Source organism: Meriones unguiculatus, chromosome 12, assembly GCF_030254825.1.
Source record: "Meriones unguiculatus strain TT.TT164.6M chromosome 12, Bangor_MerUng_6.1, whole genome shotgun sequence".
NCBI lineage: Eukaryota > Metazoa > Chordata > Mammalia > Rodentia > Muridae > Meriones > Meriones unguiculatus.
In genome coordinates this window covers 37571560-37591495 of record NC_083360.1, presented here as the reverse complement: position 1 = coordinate 37591495, position 19936 = coordinate 37571560, and the positions used below count along the sequence as shown (strand labels likewise).

The window sequence follows — 19936 nt, the reverse complement described above, 5'->3', positions numbered from 1 at the left end:
GTATTTGGGAGGAGCTGAAGAACGAACAAATCCACTGTCTGGAATTCTCAAAGAATCAGCCACTCCTGATGAGATCAGATAGACTAAGATCAGGAGGAAGGGGAGGAGCACCTCCCCTATCAGTGGGCTTGAGGAGGGGCATGCGCGAAGAAGGGGGAGGGAGGATGGGATCGGGAGAGGAGGAGGGAGGACCTTATGGAGGGATACAAAGTGAATAAAGTGTAATTAATAAAAATAAATAAATTTTAAAAAATAAAAAATTCAATTTAGCAAACTAAATAGTACTAAACAATTAAAATAAATCAACAGACTGTGAGCTGTTCAATCCCTATTTCTTTGCTGTAAAGCAAATTTCCTTACCCTTTATTGCCCTATGAATGAAAATAATGAGTTGTCAAATCAAGAAAGTACCCACTTGGCTATACACATTCTCTCAGAATTTCAAATAAAGTCATCTCATATGGAGACAGTGGAAAAAATGACACATCTTTTAGAAAAATCATATATAGCAGTGATTCCTATTCTATGAACTACAAACAGGAAACTTCAAGTTATATAACAACTTATTTATGACACCTCTAGTGAGAACTTCTGCTGGGAACCTAAGGAATCCCATGCCCTGCAGGGATCTCAACTCGGGTCTGTTCTTCCCTTGACAGGACAACAGGAAGGAATCTGAGGTCAATCACAGCTAAGCAAAAGAGAAAGTATGTAAAGTAGACAGACAGGCACACAGAAAACCCAGTTCACATTGAGTACCTCACAGTTATCTCTAGAGAGTCCTACTTAAGTGTCTCACACTAGAACATCTGTGATTCTGTGGTATTCAACCCTGCACTGCTCAATACTAATTTTTTTTCTTTTCTTTTTTTTTATTAATTACACTTTATTCACTTTGTATCCCCCCATAAGCCACTCCCTCCCCCTTCTTCACGCATGCCCCTCCCCAAGTCCACTGATAGGGGAGGTCCTCCTCTCTTTCCTTCTGATCTTAGTCTATCAGATCACATCAGAAGTGGCTGCATTGTCATCTTCTGTCAACACTCATTTTTAAAAATTTAAAACACTGTAAGAACAGCTTAATATTTAATCCAAGTTTGACTTTAACATATGCTTACCATATTTCTGATTGTGTTATGGGAAGAACACAAAGTCATTTCTATACTACTATCTTTTCTTTTACCTTTTAATTAACTACAATTTATTCACTTTGTATCTCAGCTGTAGCCCCCTCCATCACACCCTCCCAATCCCACCCTCGTTCTTTCTTCTCCTCCCATGCCCCTCCCCAAGTCCATTAATAGGGGAGGTACTCCTCCCCTTCCATATGATCCTAGCCTATCAGGTCTCATCAGGACTGGCTGCATTGTCTTTCTCTATGGCTGCCCCCTCACACTCAGGGGGAGGTGATCAAAGAGCCGGCCACTGAGTTCATGTCAGAGACAGTCCCTGTTCCCCTTATGAGGGTATCTACTTGGACACTGAGCTGTCATGGGCTACATATATGCAGGGATTCTAGGATTTCTCCATGCATGGTTGTTGGTTGAAGTATCAGTCTCAGAAAAGACCCCTGGGCCAAGATTTTTGGTTCTGTTGCTCTACTTGCAGCGCTCCTGACTCGCCTTAGGTCTTTCATCATCCCCTTCTTTCATAAAATTCCTTTCACTCTGCCGAAAGTTTGGCTATGAGTCTCAGTGTCTGCTTCAATACCCTGATGGGTAGAGTCTTTCAGAGACCCTCTGTGGTAGACTCCTGTCCTGTTCCCTGTTTTCTCCCTCTTCGTATGTCCATCCCATTTTCCTTTCTGAATGAGGATTAATCATCTTACCCAGGGTCCTTCTTCTTGCTTAGCTTCTTTAGGTGTACAGACTTTAGTATGCTTATCCTATATTATATGTCTAATATCCACTTATGAGTGAGTATACACCATGTGTGCCTTTCTGCTTCTGGGAGACCTCACTCAGGATGATCTTCTCTAGTTCCCACCATTTTCCTTCAAATTTCATGATTTTCTTGTTTTTAATTGCTGAGTAGTATTCCATTGTGTAAATGTACCACAATTTCTGTATCCATTCCTCAGTTGAGGGATACCTGGGTGGTTTCCAGATTCTGGTTATTACAAACAAAGCTGCTATGAACATGGTTGAGCAAATGTCCTTGTTGTATACTTGAGCAAATTTTTGATATATGCCTAGGAGTTCTATTGCTGGATCTTGAGGAAGCACTACTCCTAATTTTCTGAGAAAGTGTCAGATTGATTTCCAAAGTGGTTATACAAGTTTACATTCCCACCAGTAGTGGAAGAGTGTTCCCCTTTCTCTATATCCTCTCCACACCCTCTTAGCCTTTCTGATGGGTGTAAGGTGAAATCTCAGGGTCATTTTGATTTGCATTTCCCTGTTGACTAAGGATGTTGAGCATTTCTTTAAGTGTTTCTCTGTTATTCTATATTCCTCTATTGTGCATTCTCTGTTTCGCTCTGTTCCCCATTTTTTAATTGGGTTCTACACTACTTTCTTAAATGCACTTGGACAAGTGGAGGTCTGCATCATTATCAGCATAAGTTCTAACCTCAAAGTAAATGATGTTGCAGGTCTAAATGGATTGTATCACATGCTAAACTTTTGAACTATGAAGCATGTGGATACAACATAATCTAAGACCAGAGCTCAAAGGAAAGAATTTAATTTGATTGTCTTTCATAGGAATAAGAGTATATAAAGCCTGAAAGTACTAACCATAAAATCAACCATGGGTAATTTACTTAAAAACAAGGTAAGCCTGGACTTTCTTCTCTGGATGGCTATCCTGCCTGGTACAGATATGTGGTGAGGTGAGATTGTGACTTAAAGGTTGCACTGGAATTCAGCATTAGCACTGGACGTATGAATGTCCTCCCTAGGGTATACTGGTTCTCAACCCTCTTCTTCTCCATTTTTGATCCATGTTTTCCCAAGATACTGTGTGTCAAGGAATACATAGAGGAAAACATTGCATTACAATCATAGAATCATGCAGGCCTCCCTCATCATTTTTCAAGTCTTTATGTTGTATGACGAGGGAGAAATCAAATATGTATATATGCAAATGTATAATATTGGTGTGAAAGCAAATGAATAGTAGAATTTAGGAGAGAAATCTCAATGATACGTGGTGTTTTTGAGAGAACGGTTTATGATAATTACATGTAAATGTTATATATTGTAAGTACTAGAAAGAATTTTCATCATTATATCATTTAACCCATCTAAGGACCCATAGTTGGACATCAAGCCTCCAGCCTGGAACCAGCAACAGAGTTAAGCTATCAGTGTGCAATTGTTAAAATTCCAGAGCAACGTGAACATTCAAAGCAAAACTATAAACACATTATTATCAAGTCAAATAACTATCAAATTTGTTTCAGCAAAATTTTCCTTTGGGAAGAGAAACAGAGCAAAACGAAAAACTCAACTGTGGTATTTCTGGCTACATCCGAGTAAGAAAATTATCAAATAATTGACCCCAAAGCCAACTACAAATTGGACATATTTTAAAAACCAGCCTTTTAAGAACTCCAGGATTGGACGAAGGCACATAGGCATGTAACCCTGTGAGGACAATGCCAAAAAGCCACTGCACCATGAGAAGATAATAATCTGTGCTCTGTAAACTGCAGGCTACTCTCCCCTTGCCCAGCTTCAACAATGGGCCACTGGGGGCGGGAGAGGAGAGGCCATGAGATGAGCTGAAGAACTCAACAGAAACCTATGCCCAGTTTCAAGTTGGGAGAGGGAAGAATCAGAGGGCTTGAAGGTCCTTAGGAATTATCCAATCTTGAAACAAATCTCAAGGAAAGAAAATGAAACAAAAACAAATATTAAATTAAAATATGGCTATAACTGCAAACTTGTTTTCAATATGCCCATTCTTCAATAAAAGGTTACACAGAAAATTAGACTATACTCCCTGTTTTCATTCCCTGTTATAGGTAATCTAAGGGCTTTCTAGTAACTTTTAAATGATACAAATCACAAAGAACTTTTCCCCAAGGCTAACATAGTGAAGTTCAAAAGGACCAACAGAAAGAAACTAGGAAAATTTCCAAACAAAGCCAACAAATCTGGGATCAAGGGGTCCCACAGAGACTGATGCTCCAACCACGGACCATGCATGGAGAGGATATAGACCCCCTGCTCAGATGTAGTCAATAGGCAGCTCAGTTTCCAGGTATATTCCCTAGTAAAGGGAAAAGGAGCTCTCTCTGATATGGACTCTGTTTTCTGCTCTTTGATCACTTCCCCCCAGCAAGGTTGCATTGCCAGGCCACAGAAGAAGAGGATGCAGGCAGTCCTGAAGAGACTTGATAGCCTGGAGTCAGATGGTAGTGGAGGAGGGCTTGCCCTTTCTTGGACTAGGGGAGAGAGATAAGGGGTATGAGGGAGGGAGCATGGGATCGGTAGAAGACAAAGGAGGGGGCTACAATCAGGATATAAAGTAAATAAGTTGTATCAAGAGTAAAACACAGAGGAGACTAGAAAACATTTCTGAGTGGAAGAAAACTTCAGTAGGAGAGGGAAAAGGCTGGAAAATGGGCATTGTTTATTGGTGGAGCCTCGAAGAAAGCCCTGGAATTGGAACGGTGGTGTGTACTGAGTACAGAAGCATATCCCAACAAGAGAGAGGGTCAGTGTCCATCACAGCGAGCCAATTTCCCACAACACACCTCCAATTATATGATGGGGAATGAGTAGCTTTACCACAAAACAGTTCTGGAACAACTGGATATACACATGTGTAAGAGTATGTTGAGACTCTTTCCTTATCTATCTGTAAAGTAGCTTTAAATATAGCAAAGATTATTAAGACCTAACAGTACTAACCTGTCTTAGGATAAACATTCTCATGAATTGGGCACAAAAAGTTCTTAGCTATAATACTGAAGTGCAAACCACAAAAACAGAGAGCAGTTAAAATTAATAAAAATCTTCAAATATTCATATTTACAGACACAGACCAAGAGAAAGCATTTGGCATCATATACCCAACAAGAGATTTTCATGCAGGATCTAACACTACTATGTATAACCCTTTCTAACTAAATAATATAGTATAAATATAAGTTCACAAAAAATATAACAAGAAAGGACTGGTACTATGGACCTTGTGAAAAGGTCCTTAGTCCCACTGACTTGGGAGTCTAAGATACAATTTTAAGTTCATCCTGAACTATGAAGGAAATTGAAGGGTAGCCTGGGCAACTTTGAGGACTAGCCTGAAAATAAGAGGTAAGAGGGACAGGGCTATAGCTCAGTGGCAAAACACTTGCCTAGTATGTGTGAGCCTCTGGGTTCAGTTTGTATTACCACCAAAGGAAAAAGAGTTTCTCCGCAAGTCAAACATGAGCTCACTGCACAGGCCAACAATCAAGCTGCTTGGCATTTATTCAAAAGGTCTGAAAAACATCCACATAAAAACCTGCACATGGATGTTTATAACAGCTTTACTCGTAATTACCCAAACTTGTCAGTAATCAAAGCATCTGTCAGTATGTGAGCAGATAAATAAACTTCAGCACAGCCAGACAATAGAGTATTGCTCTCTCTTGAAAGGCAATCGCCTTGCAAACCAGGAGAAAACGTGAAGGAAATAAGGAGAAAAAAACAACCCAGCTTTGAAAAGCTTAGGAGGAGTCCAGATGTGTGACTTCTGGAAAAGGCAAAACTACAGAGGCAATAAACTGAATGCCAGAGGTCAGGAGAGGGAAGGGAACATTGGGAACTTTTCAGGCAGTGTATGAAGTTAGGATGGATCTTGAAATTGTGTACTTTTCCAAAGCCATGGAATGCGCAACACCAAAAGGAAAGGCACTGCAAGCATGTATTCGGATGATGCTATTGTGTGTCTCTGAAGGTTTTCTCACTGTAGCAAGTGTTACACTCTAGACAAGTCTGGATAAATGCATCTACATGTCACGGATGTGGGTGCACAGTTAATCTCTGTCTGTTTTTTAATCTTGTGTGAGTGTTGTTGTTGTCTGTGTCTAACTATGGGCACGTGCATGTTTGTGGCATGCTATGGGGGTCAGAAGACAGCTTTTAGGGGTTGTTTCTCTGCTGTGGGTTTGGGAAATCAAACCTGGGACTTCAGACTTGCCCAGCAAGTGCTTTTACCCACTGAGCCATAGTGCCAGCCCTATTTCTTAAAGCGTTAATCATGCACTGTTTGGCAAGGATAAGGAAGAAATTACTGATATATGTAATGCATATAATTATATGCTTTAACTACTAATACATGCTATAAGCAAAGTGAAAGTGGTGAGGTAAACTGTATACATATTATATAATTCTATGAATACAAAATGCCCAAGTCAAATTTCAGATCTTAACAGTTCTTGATGCCTTAGTCATAGCATATTTTAGTTATACATAGAAGCAAAATAAAGCCTGAACTCATAACCGATTTCCATTTCATCTTCAGGGTTGTCATTAGCCAAATGCTATTGCTCTCCGTGTAATAGTTTCATGAAATCTACATTTGTATTGCTGCATGGCACATAAGTGTTTCATTAAGCTGAGAGGAGAATTAAGCTGGGTGGAGAATTCCAAACACAAAATTAAGGCTGTAATGCGATCCAGTAACAGGTTGGGCATGCATTTCAGACGATTTACAGGTGGGAACAGGGGACCCCTGGGTGCGAAGAAGTCAGGGATCCTTAAGAAGAGCAGACAGAGTTGGAGAAATGACAGCTAGAAAGGATGTATGGGCACAGATCATAGAAAGGCTCCAGTTCTATCTCTGTTCCTCTGTAGGCATTGGCGAGCTGGTATAACCTCTGCTTTAGTCTCCCAAAGGGCTCCAGAAACTGAAGACTAATGAAGGCACTTCTTTTCCACTCTCTAGGTGACCTTATTGCTACCAAGGCTTGTTCAGAAACTGGCAATCAGAGGGGACAGTTCACCTGTGAGAGGTTAGCACCGCAGCACAGCCATCCTGAACCTCCTGTGTTATTGTTTGCCACAGATACCGCTTAGAGCATGGGTCCATCCCAGAGCTGGGTTCATCCTAAGAGGAAGAAAACACACAGTGATGGTCATTTGGTAAACACAGACAGGAACAGGCATCTACTATCACATGATTATAGACCCTGGCAGGGAGGAAACCCTTACTGTAATATGAACAGGCAACTTTCCATTGGCTTCCCTTCTCTCCTACACATTCAGGGCACAGAGGGAAGAGAAGTGACGCATGAGATCCTGGAACTTTCACTTCTGCAGAAGATCACACAAAGGCCTTAATTATTATAACTAATTACAATGCTTCTCATTATACCTTAGTTATTGGCATCTTTGGTCCTGGGAAATGCCTGGTGATGTTAGAAAGAGCAAAGACAGGCTAAGGACCAGACTCTACATGCTGTGAGGCCTTGATTAAGCCCCTCTTAAATAGTATGTAGGGTCCAAGCACTCTGCATGCCTCCGAGGCCCTTTGTGTTGGTGGGTATCTGAGGTTATGTGGATAGCAAACAGCAATTCTCTCACAAACAACTGTCATGATTTTGCAGGACAAGAACATACAAGAATGAATATATGGGGAACTTCCTTAAGAAAATAGACAGAAAGTTCTTAGAGAGTTCATGCCAAAACTCTGTGTGCTTAAAAAAGACATAAAACCCTAAGAATTTACATACACCTGCCACAGATAGCCAAAGTTCTAAATATACATGTAGAATTGGCCAAGAATCATTCATCTGACTGCCTGGTGAAGGTATCCCTCCAAAAAGTAGTTATGAAGACAGGCCTACAAGATGAGTGCTTCAGATCTGAGAGAGCAATGAAGGATTCCATGCAACTATGATGGTACCAAATGCACACAGTAACAACCTCAGTGTAATGAAGAATTGGAAGTTGAGTGACAAGACTGGAAATTATTATCTTCAGAAAGCTCAGTGAGCTACAAGAAATTACAACTAGAGAAGCCAAGTGCATCAGAAAACAATATGAACAAAACAGTGGTTGTAAAAGAGATGAGAATCAGGTATGAGGTGCTAATAGTAAATCTGAAGCAGGAACTTCAGTGAATAAAATAATGAGTATACGCTTTCTCAGCCAGTTAGGAACAGTGCTTCCTCAAGATCCAGCTATACCACTCATAGGCATATAACCAAAATATGCTCAAGTACACAACAAGGACATTTTCTCAACCATGTTTGTAGCAGCTTTATTCATAATAGCCAGATCCTGGAAACAACCCAGGTATCCCTCAATTGAGGAATGGATACAGAAATTGTGGTACATTTACACAATGGAATACTACTCAGCAATAAAAAACAAGGAAAACATGAAATTTGCAGGCAAAATATGGAATCTAAAAAAGATCATCCTGAGTGAGGTCTCCCAGAAGCAGAAAGGCACACATGGTATATACTCACTTATAAGTGGACATTTGACATATAATATAGGAAAATGTACTAAAATCTGTACACCTAAAAAGCTAATCAAGAAGCAGGACCCTCAGTAATATGAAAAATCCTCACTCAAAAAGCAAACAAGATGGACATCTCAAGAAGGAGAAAACAGGAAACAGGATAGGAGCCTACCACAGAAGGCCTTTGAAAGACTCTATCCAGCAGGGTGTTAAAGCAGATGCTGAGACTCTAGCCAAACTTTGGGAAGAGTGCAGGGAAGCTTATGAAAGAAGGGAGAGATAGAAAGACCTGGAGGGGACAGGAGCTCCACAAGGAGAGCAAGAGAACCAAAAAAATCTTGGCCCAGGGGTCTTTTCTGAGACTGATACTCCAACCAACAACCATGCATGGAGATAACCTAGAACCCCTGCGAAGATGTAGCCCATGGCAGCTCAGTGTCCAAGTGGGTACACTAGTAAGGGGAACAGGGACTGTCCCTGACATGAGCTCAGTGGCTGGCTCTTTGATCACCTCCCCCTGAAGGGGGAGCAGCTTTACCAGGCCATAGAGGAAAACAATGCAGCCAGTCCTGATGAGCCTGATAGGCTAGGGTCAGATGGAAGGGGAGGAGGACCTCCCCTATCACTGGGTCTTGGGAGGAGATGAGGGAAGGTGGGTGGGATTGGGAGGAGATGAGGGAAGGGGCTACAGCCAGGATACAAAGTGAATAAACTGTAATTAATATAAAAAAGAAAAATTAAAATTAAAAAAATTAATGAGTGTAACAGAGTTTCTGCTAAATAATGAAGAAGTTATAAATGTAAGCTATTTAAAATTAGGTAATCATTGGAGAAAGAGGAAAATATTGAAAAATACTGAAGAAAGCATTCACATGGGGAAAGGGCTGGTCTTGGGCAAAGGTAAATTGAAACAGTCATTACAGGTCGATGCTGGAGGAAGCAACCACATGGTCATGGGACCCAAAAGATCCACTCCTGTGCACACAGCCAAAGGCAATGAAATGAGAATGATGGCATGCAGGCATGCGCTAACACATCTACTTCATCACTATTCACAGCAGTCAATTTGGGAAAGCGCCCAACATCAGATTTCATGGATTAAAATTGAGAAGCTCTAGAGAGGGAGACAATAAGACACAGGTGCTTTGAAGTGGGGTAGGAAAAAAATACAGCATGGGGACATGAACTGAGGGTTGCAGCAGGAGAGGGAAAGAAGGAAGAAAATAAATACTATGGATATCTGAAAAAGACATAGAAAAATATTATTTTATGTTTGTGTGTGTGTGTGTGTGTGTGTGTGTGTGTGTGTACTCCATTTTTAAGTGAACATGCCACACAGGGTGATAATGTTACCCTAAGAGCAATAAACTATCTAACAAAACTGCAGGGTCAGTTCTTGGTTGGCTCCTAGAACTTATAAGTAAGACACAGTTACTGAAAACAACATAAATGTTGGGCAGGACTTAGAGGAAGAAAGATGTATCTGCCCTTGAAGCCTCCTCCCTGAGTACTAGCTTTCACAGTATTGGAAGGTGCTGTGTAAGAGAAAAGTAAGCAGCAGTCCTATGCACATGTAAAACCTGTGGACCACAACAATGACTATCCTGATAAAATATCTCCAGTGATCCAATAGTGGCACTTTTGTCAGTTTAATTATACTTAAGGCATTATTCATGTCTGCCATTGCAAACCTATCGAACTATTCATAGCTAAAAAGAAGATAGACCCTAAAAGATAACCTACTACTGCCATTTTTATATCAAGGTAATTTTAACTGTATTCTAAATATTTATCCTTATATTCACAGATAAGTATAGTTCTCCTCTTTCAACAAGGAATCTTCTTTTTTTGCAACAGATGGAGACTATTACAGAGATTCAGAACTGGTCAATATAGAGAGAATAAGTGACCCTGGGATGGCTCACACCAGTTGATACAATCCAACCTACACATAAGACTCAGAAACATCATGTCAGAAAGTAGGAAATATAAGGACCAGAGCACCAGCACCACAGAGCCTGCTATCACATAACATCTTTTAGAAATACAGGGAAGTTGCACCCATAAAATCTTAGCAATGTGATTACTTGTATAATGACCACAGCAGTCTAGATATCAGTGTGGATGGAGAAAATTCCATAAGATACCACATCTGGATGAAGAGCTACTGGAAATCAATGGATGTGGACAGAGGAAGAATCCATTTGATCCATAAACTTCCTGATAAGTTATCCAATTCCAAATGGTCAAAATGGAAAAAAAAATACACATATAAGCAACACAAAAAGGCTCAGTAGTTCGTGTGTGTGTGTGTGTGTGTGTGTGTGTGTGTGTGTGACAATAATAAGTAAAGAGGAAGTCATGAATTCAGTGGGGCATATACAAGGGGAAATAGAGGAAGGAGATCAACTGCACAAAACCTCAAAACACTCATAGAAACAAGGAACAGAATGTCAGCTTCTAGAGCAGAACATGGTGAAACTGGGTAGACACTTTGGCGGGTTAACCAGTTGGAATCAACTCTGAATTGGAGATTCCCATGGCTGGAATATTTTGTGCTCTCCAATATACAAGTTGAGATAGAATGCAACTGGACTTGGAGAAGGGGTATTGGGGAGTGATTATATCAAGAAGGTTCTATCCTCATGTCCTTGGTTTACCTAAAAATGAGGGTGATAGAGAGGTCATCCTTTTTCATAGTGGTGACTTCTGCCACATGAAGACACCGCATTCCTCCCCTCCGCTCTAGAGGAGTCACAGTTAAAGCCATCTTAAACATGGATTATCACTAAACACTTATACCTGTAGGCGCCCTGATCCAGGATGCCCAACCTCTACAAGAGTGAGGGATTCCCTGTTCTCTGAGTGACTGAGCCTGTGATAACCTGATTGATAGTGGGATAAGTGGCCCAACAGGATCAATCAGAAACACTGCGTTGTGTGGTTGAAATTTTCTCCTCACCAGCTGATGTCAGTAAGTGAGGTCATTCAACTTGGCTGTGGTCATCATTACAAATGAGTGTTTATATTAAAATATCACATTATATACTCTACATTTATGCAGCTGTTATTCATCAATGATGCTTCAATAAGACTTCAGGGAGGGGACATATTTTCACAACAGCCTGGTTTCTCTTGGGGATCTGGTAAGGAAAGCCAAGCATAATGTTTTTAAAATGAAACCTCTACTTCCATAAACTTTCAGAATGGCCTCCACCAGAAAGATATATGATAGTAGAAAAGACATCATTTATTGAAAAGCAGCAAATAAATTGAAGTTTCTTGGAACCTGAAGCTTTCCTCTTCAATAAACTACCAAGTACTTGTTATCTGAACCACTTCTAAGGGAAATCTTGCCCAGCTGTGTGATGCATGTCTGTGCTTTTTGCAGTCAGGGAGCACTAAGCATATATCTCTTAAGAGCTTCTGGCCATCAACTTCCCCCAAAGAGGAAAGCAGAAAGGGGAATGTGGGAGGAACACTGAACAGAAAAACAAACACTTGATTTGGGTTTTCTTTTCCTGCAAATCAAGTGATATATGTGCACTGATTAGTAAGAAAATAATAAAAAGTGGGATCTAGTTTTGCTTGGGCAGGAGGTTGAGTGTCCGAGTTTAAACTTTCCAGATTCTTGTTCTTCTTCTCTATGTAGAGAATGTCAAAGGCATTGCTTTAATCAGATGACTTGAACACCATCACAGTAACTCCCCAGGTGCCGGGCAACACATTTAATATAGATTACTCAGTTTACTGCTTTCAACATCTCCATGAGACAGACACATTAAGAATACTGCTTTGAGACAAAGAGACAACAAGCACAAATGTGCAAGAACACAGTAAGGAACTGTAGTGGCACATTTACAAGTGGTCACTTGGCCACTGTGCCAGGGTCTAGGGCACTCTCAGTGAGTGGAAATGAGAATATGTGAAAGAAGAGAAACTTATGTATAAAGTGATACAAGGAAACGGTTCCAGAGTACAGGCCCCTTCATTGAAATGAGAAAACACACCATGGGTAGATGAGTGTGTGATCATCCAGTCAGAAGCGATGAGTGCTAGGAACCTCTAAACTCAACACAGCCTCCTTCACCTTGATAGGACAATGTAATAGAACAATGGGGAAAGCTAATATATATATATATATATATCCCATTATAATGAATAAATAGCATTGTCATTGGACCATTTAATAGCAAACTAAGAGCAAGCAGGGTTTCTGAGTTCCGACCATTAGATAACAAAATCTTTTTTTTTTTTCTAACATAGATCTTCTGGTTCTCCATTAACGTCCTCAGGGAAATGTTTTAATGTGTAAACAATAATATACAAAGATAACTTTTAATGCTCCTGGAACTGTCTTCCAAGATGCAGCTTTGGATTGACTGTGGTGATTATAAATCTATCAATGGCAAAGGAACAATGTTCTTCACTTGTGTAAGTGGAATTGTGAACTGTTAGAGCAATTTTTAAATACACAGCATCTGGCACTGTTCATTGATAGCAAATCCTCTCCACCAAGCTAAAAGTAACCTGAATTGGCTATTCCCAGACAAATGGCAGGCTGCCTTGACTCAGGCCATGCTCCTACTCTATCACTTTCTAGAACTGCCTCTGCCCACCTCTGTATCCATGTTGCATGGATGTGTTAGAAAGCTTTCCATCACTATACGAAATACTTGAGAGAATCATCTTACAAAGAAAGAACGCTTTGTATAGCTTTATTTTAGAGGCCCAATCGAAGACTGACCCCCTTGTTGGTTCTACGTAAAGACAAGTCAGTACATCACAGCAAGTATGTGTAGTTGAGCAATACTTTCTTCTTCGTGGCCAAGTATTGAAAAAGAACCTTCCTACCCATTTAGAACACTCCTACAATGACCTAAAGACCTGCTCAGACCACTTAGAACAATGTTCTCAACCTGTGTGGCCCCTTCGGGGATTGCATATCAGATGCCCTGTATATCAGATATTTATATTATAATTCAAAGTCGTAATAAAAGTATAGTTATGAAATAGCAATGAAATAACTTTTTGATTTGGGGTCACCACAACATGAGGAACTGTATTAAAGGGTCACAACATTAGAAAGACTGAGAACCACTCTTTGAGAGATTCTACTACCTCTCATATCACTAAGAGCTATGAAAAAAGCTGTTAGTGCATGGATTTGGGGAGATTCTAAATTAAACACAGAATATTCTGATGCTCATCCTCATTATTTACCATAGGTATGTGTCACTATAGCTTATAATAAATATAAACCTATAAGTAGACTTCAAAGGAATTTGCCAGGGAAGATATTCACTAGGGAAGATCACACCAATTGGTTATCCAATACCAAATGGTCAGCTCTGAATATGTACATACAAGTAACATTATACAGATTGATCAAGTTACATTTAAACATATATGTATATATGTATGCATATACATATATGCATGCAATAACAATTAAGGGGTCATGAATTTAAAAGAAAGCAGGGAGAATATATTAGAGAATTTGGAGGGAGAAAGAAAGCAGAAATGTTACAATTTTATTATAATTCCAAAAATAAGTAAACAAAAACTATAAATAAATATTAAAAAGGTAAACAGATATTTGTTTCAGATAAAAGATGAATGCTAATATTTTAATATTCATTTAATGTTAACATTTTTATGTAAAACTGCCAAAAGAAAAATGTCTGACTTATGTAAAATGACACTGGTACCTTACAATACATTGGGAACTATTCACTTAGGGGAGCAGAGTCTATTGGTCTATAGACTCAGTGTAACAAGTCCTGAAGTCTCTGGAGAAGTTTTGAAAATTGAAATAATTTTGCATCAACACAACTCTGGTTTTTCAACCACTCACCAATAAAAGGATGTCAGGCTTCCCCACCAGGGCCAGGGCTGTGGAGAGCTTCCGTCTAGTGCCCCCACTGTAAGTGGCCACAGGTTTGTCCACATGAGATTCAAGGTGCAGGCGTCGCACCAGGTCGGCAGCCACCTGGAAGAGAGGAGCTTATCCATGAAGTTATCCACGATGCTCACATGACCAGGGTGTCCCTTGGCTTCTGCTCCTGCCCACCGTGCCAGGAATACTCTCCCACAAGCTGAGGAACAGAGGAGCTCCTCAACCCATTTAATTGGAAAGAACGGGGAGAAAAAGGTTCCACGTCTATGGACACTTAGGATGGCCAAATACAGGTCTGGTAATCTGAGGACTCCGAATCAATGCTCAGTCTAGGTTAATATCCACATTCAGGTGAGTAGAGTAAAGAGGGCCCAAAGGAAGGCTGAGAAGGAGTTGGATAGAAAAGAAAAGAAGAAAGTGAGGCACCAAAACCTCCAGGGCAATGACACTGAAGGAGGGAACTGTCTGTATTAATACAAGAAAGGGTTATCCCTTTCATCCTGGTAGGCCATGACACCATCTATTCATTCAGTGGTCAGTTTACATTGTATCCAGGTTGGGGAAAGATGGGACCAGTTTCCTCTTCACAGCTGTTGGGAACTATCTGATCACTTCACAAGACTATGATTCATTCAACAGAACTTACACGTATCCTCAGTCACTTGGGTTGGCACTGATGCCCTTACCCTCAGGCTCACAGCCTCTCTTCTCTCCACATTCTAATCTGTTTCTTACCACACATTTGAGAGCCCGCTTACCATTAAATTTTAATGTAAATCTCAATCCTCCATGAAAGCTATCAGCTGAAACTCTTAAGACTACATTTAGGCTTGTATTCCCCAGAATAATTTGCCCTAAACCACTTCTTTTCTGTCTCCATTTCTGTCTCTTACATGGGACCCAAATTAGGTATTTTGTTTGAATGTTTGTTTCCAACTGTCTGTAAATTTTTTAAATAGATATACTTTATGTCATTCTCATGTAGATTAAAATTCTACAGTAATCAAGGTGTTAATGCAGATGTAAACGGAGATCTGTTTTTCATATATGATTGCATAACCAGCCCAGCAAAAAAAACATACCTTACTTCAAATTTGGAAGGACAAATTCTATACGATTATGACAGTTGATAATCGTGTTTTCATAAGCCACCAACTAAAACAGCGTTAGACTAATGTACATACTTTTTTCTTACAAATATATAAAACTTATGGTTATAATATGATGATCATGATATATAACAAACTTCAGAGCATCTTCTTTAATGTCTGTATTTGTGTGACTTCAAAGTAATTTTGAAAATGAGCTAAAACACACAAGTCCTGGTCCATGGTTAAATACTGTGAGTTGAGGAAAGAGAAGTCAAGGCCTAAAAGGCACATAGAGACTAAAACTTGAGTATAAAGCCATCTCAAGGTCAATCCTTTGTTCTCAGCGAAAATATCCAAGGCCTTTTCCCCAGTCTGCCTCACAGAAAACATCCTTTTTCCTGTATTCATCAGTCAAATTAGGCCAATTAAAGTAAATTGAATAAAAGCCCTTTTAAGCAAATAAAAACTTCAAAATATTTTACCCAGGATTAGCAAACAAACACAAACAGCTAATTGGGGTGCTGCGGTAAAGACTGAGACAGAAAGCCTGTGCTGCAGGGATTAGAAACATCCCATGGTGTCCATAGAATTGCAAAGCAAAAGCAGAAGCACGGTCCCAGGTGATGTTCATTTAAAAGATGGAGGCTGCAAGCAGGCTTCCTAGGAGAGAAAGCCTTTCTTTCAGTGAGCAGCACTGTGGTCACACAGAGAGTTCATGCCTTTGAAAAACACAAACACGAAGAGCTATAAGAGTAGACCAGCAAAAACAAACAGCAATGGGGAAAGTGAAAATCCAGGTTATCTTTTCAGAGTTATGAAAATGTTCAAAATGTACAGGTATTGCAAATGTTTATTATGACATAATGCAGTTTATTCAGACGAGGAATGAAAGCTAGCTAATAAAGGGGAGGAACAAAGCAAAATAATGATTAAAAGCCCTGGCTTTACAGCAATGTGCTCCAGAGTAAATACATTTTTAATAAATTTGCCAAACACTGTTGGCTATTTTTATGAAACCAGAAAATGTTTGTCATATTTTTCTAATTTCAGAAAAGGTTAAATAGTGCAGACTACAAATCTCAAAGCAGTTAATCATAGGGAAGATTCCAGAATGCGCAGGAACAAATGTCTGATCTAATACTCTGTGAATGTCACTTTCAGAAAATAACTAAAATGATCTAATGAGAAGCATCTTGTTGCCATCTTTTCTGCACCACTATCAAAATAATGGCAAATGTAATGACCTAGAAATCAAGGCTGGAAAAATGCTACCTAGACCCCAAAATGTCAGAAGCCACAAAAATCTTACTGTTATTGTCCCACAATCACAAAATGCCATTAGTTACAGGATCTTGCACATATTTTTTTTTCTCTCAGGAAGCTCTAGAAATTACGCCACATTTTGAGATGAAGACTGGGACTTATAATCTTCATTTTCCAGGCTGCAGCACATTCAGCACATAGCAGAACTTTGGGAAATATCCTGTAGCCAAAATAGATTGTTCAGAAAAGCATGCACACTCATCGGGTTCCTGAGCCAAAGACTGCCCATGTGCAGGTGTGATGCCCTTATCAAAGCTGTTCTGTGAAATTCAAGATGAGAATGAGACATTGACCAGGGAAAAGGAGCCAAGGATTTCCAAGAGAACAAACATCATGTGACCTTCCCTCTGCCATGACCTCCTAGTCAATTCTTCTTCAGTCAAAACTGAACTCTTTTCAAAACCCAACCACAAATAGAAAAACAAAATTTAAGTTGCAACTCATGCCTACAGAAAAGGTGCTTGAAGCAACACTCAGAAGTATTCCAAGAGCAATGTGCAGGTAGTTACAAAGATAAGACCATTAAAAGACCTACTGCTGCCCTGGAAAAAATAAAAATGCATATTTCACCAGCTTTCATCCCAATTAAAAGTTTTGTTTGGCTATATTATCTCAGGAAATATCAGAAGAGTCTCTTACATATCTTCCGTAGCATCCCCGATTATAACTGCCTTCCTGAGCCATTTAGTGATGGTTTGATACTAGTTTCACCAGACTGGTCAGACTGAATAAAGGCTTAAAATACACCTGCTACACAAACAGTATAGTATAAATGATAAACTGGAAATGAGCACTTTAACATATGGATCTTGAATCTAAGTCAAACGAAGGGGTAACCTTTTCCGGCCTAAGTAAACATCTGAGAGTTACAAGATTACGTACATAGCTGGAGCAGAACAGCAAACTTGGAATAGGTGGATTGAGTGTCCTGTACTATAGGCAGTACTCAGTACAAGGCTTGGGTTGGAGGGCAGGAGATGAAAATGAGTGGGGGCTGTGAGGGTGAGACAGAAAGGGCTTTTAAGCAAGCATAGGAGGTTTCCTCGAATCATAGGAGACAGGTGGCTGTCTATCTTTCCATGGTCAAGATGGAAGCCTGTAAAAGAGAACCAATTTGAGTGGCAGATATATAAGGGAGAAAAATATATGTTTTGTCTCCAGGGCTCAAGACTTGAACCGGAGGTGTCCTCCTGGGCCCAACTAACTGGAGAACAATGAAAAGTAAATAATTAAGAAAATTATATCCAGGCCAGTCACTCCATACAATTTCTGCTTCCATTAATACACCAAAGCCCCAGAAATAAATCTTAGATATCAATGGTGGAAGATATTTTGTCCTAGTATGCTAGCAACTGCAGGGTGTTGTCAATCAAAAGCCTGTGCTCCAGATCTGCTCCCTGACCACTCTGTGCTTCATTTTCTCCAACTGTGGAAACACTTCTTAATTGCTTTGAACAGGATATGAGACAGACATACAGAAAGATAGTCATGTGTCACTAAAGTACAGGATACATTCTAGGAAGTGAATTCTCAGACATTTTGTCATTTTGTCACCCTCAAAAAACTTGTTCCCCAATCCTGAGCAATAGATGTCAATCACTGGACATGCATTTTGTAATCAAGATATATGGCAAATACAAGGTGCATGAGGCTGTTTTCAGGGCATGTGTTCTTATAGTAATGTATTTTTGTAAGTACAAGTAAACCTACACAGAAAAAAACAAAAATAAAAACATTATAGTATAGCAAATATATAAACCAGCAATAGTAAAGCATTATGTACAGCAATCATTGATACAGCTGATGGCAGAGGCTTGTTATTACCATGACAGTCACACAGATGATATGCTGTGATGAAATTGTTAAGGTAGGTGTGATGTAATCAAACTATTGTGATTTTTCATGACAATTCTGAATCCCCACCATTATGGGATCCATGGTGGATGAAACATTAAGATATGGTTTCTGACTACATTAGGTAGGTCATCATTTTGTGTTATTTAACACTAATATCCCATAATAAGCACCTCCGAATCCTGTGCTTATTCTATATTTCAAATGCTCACACAATTTACAGTAGTGAGGAATTGGCTGGGAGAGGCACCATGTCCTTTAGGAATAGAAAATGTGCTGATGTATTAGAAACCACTGAATGAGCAAGTAGCATTACCATCTGCATAATCCACTACAGATAAATGAAAGAAATAAAGCTACTTCCTAATTGGTGAGCACTAAAGTAACTTCTCAGTGGAGGAGTTCAAAACAGGGGCTGAAGGACAGTGAGCTATCAGAAGGCAATTGCCTGGGTGACGGACAGCACCAGGTCTTATTAAGGGAGACGTTTCATAGGTGCATTCATCCAGACAGAAGAGGCCAGCTTATAGGCACTGCCAAGAATCTACCTCTTCAATCAAAAACTAACAAGGGGAGCTGACAGAGAAAATGCCTATTAAATATAGAGCCAACAATTAGTATTGGAAGCCAAGAGCTGTTTGAGTACACTTGGTGGGTCTCCTGCAGGGCGGTCAGTTAGCTGTGTTTATTAAAATGAGACTTAGGTCAAGGTTCCTGGGTCTGAACAACGAAGCGGAGAGTTCCTGTTCTGGTTTTAAAGTTATGGAGCAGAAAATTAAAAAAAAAAAAAAAAGACTACAGCATTATAAAAACAACACAGAGAATGAATTGTCATGGATCAGTGAGGGCAGTGGCTATTAAGCTTGTTTACCATGAATCCTAGATGTCCCAACGTCTATAGACTCGTAGGATAAACCAATAAGCTCCAGCTCCTTTTATCCTACTCCTTTTGTAGAACCAGAAATCTAGCAAGCACGACAAAGGGGTGTTCAAAGGGTAAAATATGCCTTTAGCATCTTCCATTCTGGTTGTACTCCTGTTAGGAATATCCTCTGAGCTGTCTGTCAAGGCTATGAGCTCTGATAAGACCATCAAGAGAAAGAGTAAGTCTCCCATGCCCACTGTTTCACCTGTTCTCCATTACTCTCAGATAGCATATCGGGAGGCCTCAGAGTTCCTGCAATTCTTGCTGCTCCTTTATTCTCCTGAGGCCACCAAGAAAGTCACTCCTGGCAGGAATATTTTTGCCTGCTCCCAAGAGAGACATCCTCTCCGATAACTCCCCAAGTTTCAGAAACACACTGTGTCCAGTTTTAGATTTTCTGTTCCTGACCACAATCTATAGTCCAGTAAGCATACAGAA

The 19936-nt window shown here is 39.9% G+C and overlaps 1 protein-coding gene across 2 annotated transcripts in view; it reads right to left on the bottom strand.

Moving 5' to 3' along the window:
* Positions 1-19936, bottom strand: part of Abca13 (ATP binding cassette subfamily A member 13) — a 440297-nt gene that overhangs the window by 43980 nt on the left and 376381 nt on the right. For both annotated transcript variants that reach the window (XM_060365661.1, XM_060365662.1), the window contains exons 57-58: positions 14264-14398; positions 6941-7044 (exon numbers count right to left, since the gene is read on the bottom strand). In XM_060365661.1, the coding sequence (XP_060221644.1) occupies positions 6941-7044; positions 14264-14398 (239 nt within the window). The remainder of the gene's footprint in view (positions 1-6940; positions 7045-14263; positions 14399-19936) is intronic.